We start from the raw sequence: 11,666 nt of genomic DNA on the forward strand, positions 1-11,666 counted from the left end.
TCTGCTAGTAGCGGGGGACGTTTAAAGGGCGCAAGTAAGCAGCCATTTGCCAAATTCAGAATCATCCTGGTTTTGTATTTTAGTAAAGGAAAGGGACATGTAGGGACAGAGTTCATATATAGGGGTGTTCACTTCCCATCTCATTAAGGTTCCATAACGGGGTCAGGGAACTGGGGTTTGTTTTCGAAAGAATTGAGAATAACACAAGTTACTGTGTTTGAGTTTTTTTTTTCATTAAAGACTTACACAATGTGAGCAGGAGAAAAAAAAAAAAATCACAATATATTATTTCATTTCCACAACAAAATGAACAGCAACCCATAAAAAACAAACATGTTTTTTTTCTTACAAATGCAGGCAGTGTAAAATACAAATGACAAAAAAAACAAACTACAACATTTAAAGCTAAAACAACACACCTGTTTTTGACAACAGAGAACTAAAATGTGCCCACAAAGCAAACTCGTGTTCCACATGTCCAGCGTCAACAAATCTCCCATCAGGCATTAACAGGGTTTTGCCTCAGGCCTAAAATGAGCTATAAGACAATCAAATTGCTTTGGTTTTCAGTCAAGCATCTGTGCTTTAAAACGTGCTACTAATCTCTCGAGTGCACATGGACGTTCTACTATTGCAGAATGCGATTGAGCTTAGGAACTTCCATCATGTCAAAACATTTAAGTACAAATAGTTACAAGCTGAACATCTATAGTAGGCGGAGCTCAGAATTTGGCATGGAAGCAAATTGCACTTGCTTTAACACTTAAAACTTACCACTTTAAATAGTTAACTCTACTTGCATCACTCAGCGTGAAACGTCCAATTTTCCAAGTGGCTGCTAAACCCTAATCTACTCCTTCACTTAGATCAGATGATTGGGGCTGACATTAGATAAAGAAGATTTGATGTTCAGCTTATGCTGCTACTCTTATTCCCCCCCGTCGTCATTAGGTTTAGTCCAAGAAGTACTCTCATCTGTGAAACTAAACTGCTGAGGTAACTCAATAAATACAATCTTTAAATCCTAACAGAGCACCTTTTTTACTCAATTGACCTGCATGATAAAATATTAAGACTTAAAGAACTGTAAAGGTGTTTTCACTTGTGGTGCGACATTAAGTGGCAATGGTTTGTCGAGGCGTGTTCAAACCACCGCATAAGGATGTTGGTTTAAAAAGGTAAAAAGCAACATTCGCCATTGGAAAATATTCTGACAGCTGTGTTAATTTGTGAAGAACACATTTTAAAATCTGTCTTCACATATCTCAGTAGTCTCTGTAACCACTGTGTTTAGCTCATTATCCAAAGCAGTAGTATTCATCCGATTCCGCCCTGAGTTTCAGTGGTGATTTGCTGAAAGTATCCCCATCGATAACCGTTTTATCAACAAAACAGTCGAGATCTGTAGGTGAGGGGTCGTCCGAGAGGTCCTCTGCTAGAGTGTCCAAGTAACTACCCACAGACAGAGTATCTAGCCCGTCACTGTTGCCGTCATTCAAGCTGTTGAAGCTGCCTCGCAGCGAGGTACCGTCCTGGCTGTCTGACAGGCTGTACAAGCTGCCCGTCAGGCTGCCCTCTTGGCTGGCCACGCCTCCTTTGTCTTCTATCATCCAACGGATGGACTCGATGCCCTCGTTGATGGACATCAGCTGCTGCATCAGCTTCACGTCGATGGCTCGCAGATGTGCCTGTGAGTTGGAGAAAAGCATCCCGGTCAGGTTCATTGGTGCTAAATCGAGCATTCCAGGTACAAGTTCAACATTTTGAGAAGTTCATTTAGGAGCTATTCTGGAGCTTATGACATGGTTTTCATTAGCAGATTGAACCTCAGCTTTTAAATCAACATGGATGCGAGAGCTGAAAGTGCTTAGACAAAAAAAATTGGAAATTTGAATATCTACATTTCTATAACAACTGGGTATGAAGGTCATGTGACATGAAGGAAAAGCTCCGGATCAGCTACTAAATGAACATTGTGGAGAGACTTCTTTCTCAACAATTGTTAGCATTCTTATACCCTCACATGGGCAGAACACTATGTGCTATTATGTTGAGACTATCAGGCTTTGTTGTGAACAAAGAGACTTAACTATGTGTGGCACCGGAAAGACGACATGCTACTCATAGAACAGCACGTGCAGGAAACCGTCTGCCTCCAGGATTCTGAATGACATGCCTACTTTACACAGTATGGCCATTGATTTAACTCCATGCCATGACAAACCACTGACTGGGGAGGGAAGTGGACAGCATATGGGGTCAATCAAAGGGATTCCTGTTGTCGCCGGGTGACTGACACTCAGTCAGGATGAAAAATGGTGAAGGAACAGCTGTGACAGCCTCCTACATTGAAAATGCATTGAGGCAGATGAAGGTAAACAGGGCTGGTACAGTGCTCCAGACAGCTGGCTTGATACAACAGACCTTCTTTGGAGTGGATTTACGACCAGGCTTCATTTGACTCATACGGCTGCCGATGTGTTTGTTTTGTGAGAATAACCACCCGCTTTACACACACACACATGGAAGACGAGCAGATGGAGTCGCATTGCTATTTAAGACCAAAAAGCGATCTCGTGTTAATAAGGTGGCACCGGAGGGTCAGTAACACAAGATGAGTTTTGGGCAACACAATTAGCGCTGCATAATTGTGTCTCTGCTGGATAGTAACACATGTTTAATTTGTCATATGAAACTAATAAGAGCTGATCCATAACCTTTTTCTGAACTGCAAATTTCAGAGTTCATTTGGTCCTTTGATAGGCCCCTCAAGTGTTGTAAAATGTAGCTAAACACAATGATGTTGCAAAAAGTGTGTGTGTGTGTGTCTACCAGACGTGTGCACACCAAAAGAGAGCAGTCTGATCGGATTAGAGATGAAGTTGTGATGGTAGCCGCAAAATCATGGAAGCCCAAGATGGCCCAAATCAACAATTAGCTGTCTGACAATGAGAGAGAGAGAGAGAGAGCACTAATGGCATTACACGCAATTCATTTTTAAAAGTCAATACGTGTTTTTCTTCTTCACGTATCAACACAATTACAAGATGACATGACAGTCACGGTTGAAACGCATGCGAATTAAACCATTTAAAAAATACTGTTATAGGTCCCAATGTCTCTCGTCACATAAATGTCAGCTTATCAACACAAACTCTCTGGGCGATTGGTCTGTCTGCTGGCCTTGATCCAGCCCTCATACTGCATTCAACCGGGCCATCTGCTCAGGAATCCTAATACCTTTCATGACCTGACTTAAAATGAGGGGGGGGGGGGGGGTTCGCTAGGACTCTGGGAATCTTCAAAGCTTCAGTCTAACAAGTATAACATTTAAAAATACTGTGCGTATTGGTAGAGAGAACTACGAAATAAATAAAAAGGTGATTACACAGGCAGTATGTCTATTTACCTTTTTCACAGAGTAGTTTGAATAATCAAGTGTGTGTGTGTGGGGGGGGGGGATTATTTCCTGAGGTAAGGACAGTTTATCAACAAAGGTCCCTGCTGACTTCAGTGCTCAGGTGTGCATGCCTCTCACGGATTGGCCGGTTGCACGGTGCTTTATAACACAAGGAGGCTCAACATCCATCAGTGGGACTTTGCATGCAACAACCACATGTTGATATGTAGACCTGCTTTGCATTTGAGCCCAGGCCCGGCTGCCAAAAAATGCGATGCATTAGAGAGAGAGAGCAATCTTGTTTTACCTGCCTGACATTAAGTCATGCATAATTGGCTGGTTTAATAACACAGTCAAGTGTATTTCCTGCTCCCATTAGCGTAATTGGAACGTTTGTGGACGAATAAACTGCTCGGACGAATGTAAGGTTAAGCATTAGTGACCTAGTTAATAACAAGTATGTACATTTTTAACGAACATAAAAGCTACACTGGAGCATCTCTATTTCTTAGCTTTGTCATATGATTTATGATTATGTCATATCTATTTATCAACTGGCAGTTTCCTTACTGTAACAATTCCCTAACAGCTCGTTTAAACATACAGAAACAAAAGAGACGCATACCATTTCTTGTTTTAGGAACAGCATTTTGCTCTCCAGTCTTTTCAAGTCCGCATTGTTGCCATACAGTGTGCAGTTCACTAAATGCGGCGCTGCAGACTTCTCGTGCACGTCGGGATGCTTTCCTGCAGCAAGAGAACGAATGAGGCTATCCGGGACCTTAAGACCCAACTTTGTCTCTATATCCTTCAAAGCAGGCAGGACGTTTTTATCCTCGTCCATTGCGGACTGTCCGAAATATCACACGTTGACACTTTTTGAAGTGGAGCAAGCGGACGTGTGAAGCGCAGCGCTGTGAGTTGTTAGGAGAGACGCGCGCGAGCTACATCCAAAGAAGAGTTGATCCAAAGTTGCAACAGGCGCTTCACTTTGCGCGACTTTACCCGACCCGGTGACAGAACGAAGTGTCGGGCCAATGCCACTTTACCCTGAGTCCACCGCACCGCTGTTACGCCGACAGACCTCCCATTTAAGCGGCGGACCAGTAGTGAGCCAGTCTAACGACAACGTGCTCTGTGTAGACCCTCCCATAAAGGAGCTTCCTCTGACACCAGACACCAGACAGGTTATGTGTTTCTACAAAGACTTTCAAATGCGTAATGAATGCAGGTAAACAAAGTGAAGCAAAATCATGAATGAAAAGTACTGAAATACCCTTTAAACATGGGCTCCGGAGATTACATAAGAGTATGTAGAAAATGTTGTGATTTGGTGTGAACATAAATATATTTCATCTTGCGTTTATTAATGTTTTAATCACCCAGTGTTGGTATAAAGTCGAACAAATCACTGTGTGGACAAACAATTCAATTATTTAAATAATTTGCCACGCACCCAGATTCAACCACTTTCTGGCAGAAGTATAAATGTAAAAACAGAATAGCGTTAATGACCATTAAGTTGGAGAAAAAAAAGAAGACAAAAATAGATGCATATGGTGCGAGCACACAATTCAGAAAGGTCCCCGGATTATAACAACGTTATAGACACTTTTCTTTCAACTCTTCTTTCGTTAATTAGATTTTAGATGGTCTTTTGGATCAATCTTAATACATCATTTATATACAACACCCTCTCACCTCAAAGCATATCTCTCTCACCAACAATGTGGAGAGTTTTACAATTTGAACTCTTGCATCCCCTTGTGGGCGTTGTGGATCCATCACATGGGCAGTGTACTTAGTAATTCCTCACACTTCACCTCTATAATGGTCTACGGACAACAAACATGGTGGAACTTGTCGTTGTATATGTTTTAATTCATTTGTATTACTCCATTCCTCCACCAAATAGCAAATCAGAATCGACACTCTTTACATCTGGTCACCTTTTTACTTAGTGCAATATCAAAATCTAAACTACAGGAGGCAGCATTGCTGATCCTGAAAAGTCATTTACAGTAGAAGCCCTGACAGCACCAGTTTAGCACCACCTGCTGGCATCACCATAACACTTCAGTTATCCATGTTCTCTTTATTTGAACACAAAGATCGCACCATTGCAAAGAGTACTGAGAAAGTAGTGCATAGATCTAAACCTTCCAATTACAAAAATGCATCTTCAATGAGTGCTTCATAGCTGTAGTATTTTTAACAAAAAAAAAGAAAAGCAACTACACCAGCTTTGCTATAGGGCCAAAAGATATTGTAGCATTTTCAGTGAGAACACAGCCGTGCTTCAAACAACTGCATTGCTGCGTCACTGCAAAAGTAAAGAGAAGAGAGAGGCTCATGTTCAAACAACGATCTTAGACCACAGATTGGCTTTTGGCATCGTCGTAGCGCTGGTAGTGATCTCCAAGCAGAGGCTGGTGGCCCTCCATCTTGCGAGACCTGGCACGCACGGCACACGTGGTGGCAGCGAAGACGGCCGCGACGAGCACGAGGGCAGCGACTATGGCCATGGTGATGATTTCAGTCGTAGTGAAAGCTTGAGCTGGAGAGGTAGAAGAGGAGGATTATTACCTTCGTCGTCTGGATTCATTTAAAGGCAAAGCAGACCCACGAGAATGTGCCAAGTGCTAGAAATCATCCGGAAGGAATACCTGGCCATTCAGCTTCGTACGAGTAACCAAGATTTTCGGGGGCAGTCAAAAACATCTCGGCGTTAGTCACGGGGGGCCAGAAAGGCACCATGTTGGAGCCTCTGTTGTGACCGATCGGGGCATTTTCTTCGGGATACAGAGTTGAATCTGTCAAGAAATACTTGAAGTTAGCCTATAAGATCACCATGTTATATATAAAGCAGTAAAATATGTAGGTTTTATCAATTAAACATCTAAAACAAGTGTTTTTGAAAAAAAAAACCTGGACTGTGTCTTCTCAACCATTCATCAAATATAGCGTCGGTGTAGGTGTGCAGCAGGACGAAGATGGGGTCATTGGGGGAGAGGTGAGTCTGTCCTCCTGTCCCATTCAGGAACAGGTGGGCCAGGTTGTGGAGGCTCCTCACCACAGGGTCATAGTTCCCCTGGGGGGCGCTGTAGCCTGCCGAAACGGCACGAAAAGTCATGCAAATGCAGAAACATTGCATGTCAATGTGAAAACACGGTCCGACAGAAAAATGTCTTCGTAATTGCTCACCTTCAATTGTGTTTCGGAAGCTTTCGGAGGAGGTGGAGTAATAGGGCGGTGTGTCGAAAGCGTTAACCTGCAGACAGTCTGCCACATCCTGGGGCTCTGGGAGACGCTGGACCATCGGCCTGTTGACATTCCCTGCTGGGTTCCTTCTGATGGGAGACGTCTCAGAGCCTGGCAGGAGACAGGAACCATGCAGATTAGATACAGGACATCAATTTCTCTGCACTATCACCATAAAGGAGATCACTGTAACAACACTATGAATATTTGCCACGGTGAAGAAACTACAGTCTTACTGTTGCAAATGGTTCCCAGTGTGTCGTAGTCTTCTACGCTCTCACATATGACCCTCCACTGGGAGAAGAGGGAGTTGGTGCTGAGGGAATTCATGTCAAAGCTGCTCCGGGCTCCCATCAGGTCATCTGTGCAGATGTCGCATGTGCTTCCACCGATGGCAAAGTTCCAGTAGGGCAGGGCGAAGGAGGGGTCTTGCAGCATGTCCTGGTTGTACATAAATGGAAGCATGGCTGAGTTACTTTGTGAATGTGAAGATCAAGGCTGAGTCTTTATTTTATTATGTTGCCGACAATGTATTTCCACCTCCTTAATGTGTCAATGTATATTTAGAGTCTCATTTGGTCATGGAGTCAATGCACAGAATAAATTGGTTATCATTTTCACACACACAGAGATTTTTTTTTAACACAGTCAATGAAAATATCTGTTCAGAATACATGAATACATCTGAATATTGGTTCTCTAAAAGCCTTTGGGGAAAGACAAGGGGGTGAACTAAGAAATTAGACGGTGACATATCGGTAATTCTATCACATTGTGTATGCAATTACGTCAACATTACTCCAATTGTCACCCCTCTTTATAAAGGTTCTCACCTGCATGTCTCGCTCCAGCTGTAAAAGGTGGAACCTGTGCCAGGTGACAAAACCAGGCCCCTCGTGGGAGAAGTCCACTCCCCCGAAACTGGCCTGCCCAGCACCCAGGAACGTCTTGCTGACCGAGAAGTAGTGGGTCCACACGAAGTAATTGTAGATGGTGACGTTCTCGAACTGCACGGTGTTCCCGTCGGGCCCGAAGATCTCCGGATAGCGCCGCGTGGCGATCACCAGGTCGGGCTGCACCGTGCGCTTGGCCTGGTCCAGCGCGTTCACGAACGCTCGCTTCTCGTCCGCGCTGAGCTGCATCACGTTTCGTCTTACTGGGGGATTATGGAAGCGGGAAAGTGGATTAACTCAACCAGTCATGCGTTAATTGGAGATCAGTTTTTAATGACTGAGAAAAGAAGTACAAAAATGCGCGTAAGGGGCAGTTTTGATCAAATTTTAAATCAAATGCCCTTTTCTAACTTTCAGGGCTGTAACTATTTCAAATACATTTAGCTTCAATCATTGTGAATTCATTTAGGTAAAATAATCTGTCTTTGTCCTTTAAAATAGTTACAACGAAAACATATGAGCAAAAATCCGTTCATTGTGCTCGATGAGGTGTCCCAAAGGAGTGCTTAAGTGCCACTGAGCAACAACACAGAATTATACCACCTCCAGATTTGCTAGCTATGTTCTCTCTTAACTTCAGTCAGAGTCAATGTACTACAGCATTATTATATGAATATGTCCCCTGGTTTTGCGCACTTACCAACAGAAACTCGCTGGTCACAGACAGGCCCCGTCCATCCGTGTCTGCAGCGGCCGCAGTTATAACCGCTGAAGTTCCCGTTGCACTGACAAGTGCGGTTGAAGAAACGGACCGGCCATCGTTCCCGATCGTCCCGTCCGTCGTGCGGGTACTGAGGACCGTGCGGGCGCGCGTCCGCCGAGATGGACACGCACTGCCCGCGCCCCGCGCTGGAGCCGCACGGGTCGTCGCCGAGTCCGGAGGGCGATGGACAGCACTGTCCACTCCTGAGTCCTTCGGGTGTCACACACTCTCTGGGGAACTGAGCGCTCACAAGCGCCGCGCCCACAAGCACCAAACAGCAGCACTGCCACATTTTTCCAACAACGGTTATCAGATTTTACGCACGGCTGAATTGGAGTCAGTTTTACCGACTGATGATTTACCTGTAATTATGCACTTAAACGAAGCTTTTATCCAAAGTGAATGTGAATCACTTTACCACAACAGGAATGCTTTTCCCCGTTAACTATCTGCGTGTATAAAACGTCCCCTTCCATGCGCCCAGGCTGTGCTTCTACTTCCCCCCCCCAAACCGGTGAACTGTGAAACTTAAATACCAGATTAGCGCATGACCGGATTTTACCCCGCGTGATGCCATCACACAACATCATATTTCCTCCTGGGCACGGAGGGAGAAAGTGTGATCCCTGATGAACAGTATTATTGTTCAAAAAACTCACTGTACTTCTAAAGTTACCAGAATGAGTCCAACATTAAATGAGGGAAGAAGTCTGATTCATTACGAAACAGTTTTAGATTAAAACACAAATTATGATGAATTAGCATCCCTATATGAACTTTAATAGGTGTACATGGACTAAGGTTTCAGCACGACTTCATGAGCACTATATTGAAATTAATTTGTTATGAAGTGGTAGCGTTTTATAAAATGTAGCCGTATGGGCACACAAATGTTTGTGGAATTCAAACAACAAACTTGGTGCTGCAAGCAAACTCAGAAATACAATATGGTTCTTGTTTATCATGATTTACTCTTTCACTTGGAAATTTTCACTTCTGTCATTTACTGAAAACCAAATAGAAAAGCAATAAATAACCATAAATGTGTCGATTTAATACCCTGATTGTCCCTTCAACTGCAACGATAAAATGTCAGGATATAATCTTGGAAAGCCTCAGAGGTTTCATGCGTTTGCTCGGGTGATTATATTTCAGGTCATTTGACTTCTCAAGAAGGCCTCTCTCTTTCTCTCCACCACCTCCTCCTTTCACCCACCCCAAGGCTGCTGCTTGTGCTGCCATAAGCATGTGAGACGTGACGGCATATGAGGGCATTTACTCCACAAAAGACACCTTGTAGGAATGCATAACTGTTTCTATACGTTTCAAATCAAAGTTTCAACTTACAACGAAAATATGTTTCATAAATCCTATTTAAAAACAGCTTTTTAAAGATTTTTTTTTTTGTAGTTGGTTGTTGGTTGCCACAAGGCATCCATGTTTGTTTGGTATTCAGACACTTTCAGTGTAGGACATGTCAGAGTTAATTTGAACACTCTAGACAAGATGGGAAACTGCAATTATGATAACTCCAGCATGACATGAATTCAGCATTATACCCTTCATGCCTGGCAAATGCCCATATCTTTCAAACTCCACTTACCCAATTTGAAATGATGTTATCTATTTTTCGCCTTCTAAACCAATGCTGAGAAGATGACATCATCTGGGTTATTTTGGTATACCTGTCTGTCCATGTAGCGTGGTGCTATTCTTGACGAGTAAAGTGATTTACTCGTGGAGAGAATGCTCAAAGAGCCAAAAGTATCAAATATTTCACCAAACATTTAAATAATGATGGAATGAATACGCATTTATGAAGCAGAACTTTGCAGAACTTTGCAGAACTTTGCTTTTTCCGTATTTTCTCACAACTCCCTCCATTTATCTTGTGACCAAGCCCTATGGTTGGGAGCCACTGGACAAAAACAACCTTTGTGTATAAAAAGGAGAATAAATTCCATAAAAGTAAAAGGCTTCAAACATTTTGATGAAGTATTAATCTAATACAATAAACACACAAAGAGTACTCTTTCCGCCCCTGGTAAAAAATATATAACTTTTTGTCTTGGAAAGATGTGATGAACCCGATGCTGTCAGGATTAATAATTTGCATGTAAACTTGAAACCCAAATCATTCATATTTAAATGTACTCCTCAGGCAAAACCAATCATAACAAAACAGCACTTTTGTAGGAGGAGGGGAGTCTTTTCCCAATGTGATGTGACACAATGAAAGGCTAAGATTCTGAACCCAGTCACATGTGTTTCACGTTGGTTATCATTACTCCGGTTGCACCTATCGTTTTATAATTGGGGCGTGACGGCGAGGATTACACAAAGCTAGCGCTAAGCTCATTCTCATGAAGTACACTTGAACAATACAGCCACATTCCTTATGTATGTGCAGTTCCCATGTTCCCCTTGAGAACTAGCAGGAGACTCATTAGCGTGTTATGAACATTTAAACATAAATTGTCTGGAGACTCAGTCTAGTTTTCGACAAATATTTTAAAAAATCGTCAAGATGAATACTGTAATAGTTCTAACCATCAATTATTTTGACCTTGGAGTCTAATGCTGGCCATGATGTATCATCATCCTCATGGACTTGTGGGTATTTAATAATTCAAAAAGCGATTGACCTGAAAATGCACTGCAGTGTTTTTACAGTCACATTTGAGTAGAGAAGCAATCTATTTACTGATTACTAATTTGTCAACTATCTTTAAATGTGTGCATTAGTTCAACAGTGATATACAATTGTAATTTAAAGGTAAGGGATCATGTAGTAATCTGATGTATTAAATGGAAATGAACACACCAAACTGTAACCATGTAGAATACAACATATTGGTTCACTGTTTCGAAATCTACTGCATTACACAGCCCCTCTGTTCGTCCCGTGACCGGCCCTCATCCGACCGCCATTTCATCTCCACTCACCCCCGCTACCATGTCTGTGTGTGCTCACATCAGGGCATGTGTGTGTGAATAAACCTTGGGCAGGATAGAGGATCATGTGAGAAGATGCGACTCAGGCTTAATGGTAATCCTTGCCTTTGGTAAAAATGGCACAGTGGGAGTCATTAGAAGGGAGCCACACAAGCGGTTCATATGTCTGTTTCCTCCCCTCCCCTCTCCTCTCCTCTCCTCTCCCCTAAGACAATGCCTGCAACTGCCTGTCATTCTCTTTCACTTTCCCTTCACAGGCTGTCTTCATGCCCCCGCTTTTCCCCATGTTCATTTGCTTCTCTGTAAACGACGGGAGAATATCTGAAAGAATAAGTCACATGTGAACACACTGTTACAGCTCGAGGCCTCTATGGTCAAATCAGTGAGAGTCCGC

General features: G+C 43.0%; 2 protein-coding genes across 2 annotated transcripts; both read right to left on the reverse strand.

The window, feature by feature from the left end:
• Positions 1–341: 341 nt before the first annotated feature.
• Positions 342–4,409, reverse strand: lurap1l (leucine rich adaptor protein 1 like). The gene is made up of 2 exons (XM_031851375.1): positions 4,026–4,409; positions 342–1,688 (listed from the first exon to the last, which is right to left on the reverse strand). Exons 1-2 carry the CDS (start codon positions 4,242–4,244, stop codon positions 1,299–1,301), a joined length of 609 nt encoding a protein of 202 aa, XP_031707235.1. The 5' UTR covers positions 4,245–4,409; the 3' UTR covers positions 342–1,298.
• An 865-nt stretch (positions 4,410–5,274) lies between these two features.
• On the reverse strand, positions 5,275–8,780 carry LOC116385604 (5,6-dihydroxyindole-2-carboxylic acid oxidase-like). Its single transcript, XM_031851232.1, has 7 exons — positions 8,255–8,780; positions 7,495–7,817; positions 6,898–7,102; positions 6,605–6,772; positions 6,329–6,508; positions 6,067–6,213; positions 5,275–5,957 (listed from the first exon to the last, which is right to left on the reverse strand). Exons 1-7 carry the CDS (start codon positions 8,607–8,609, stop codon positions 5,770–5,772), a joined length of 1,566 nt encoding a protein of 521 aa, XP_031707092.1. The 5' UTR covers positions 8,610–8,780; the 3' UTR covers positions 5,275–5,769.
• Between the last annotated feature and the right edge of the window lie 2,886 nt (positions 8,781–11,666).

Source organism: Anarrhichthys ocellatus, unplaced genomic scaffold (genome assembly GCF_004355925.1).
Source record: "Anarrhichthys ocellatus isolate YVR2014 unplaced genomic scaffold, GSC_Weel_1.0 scaffold11, whole genome shotgun sequence".
NCBI lineage: Eukaryota > Metazoa > Chordata > Actinopteri > Perciformes > Anarhichadidae > Anarrhichthys > Anarrhichthys ocellatus.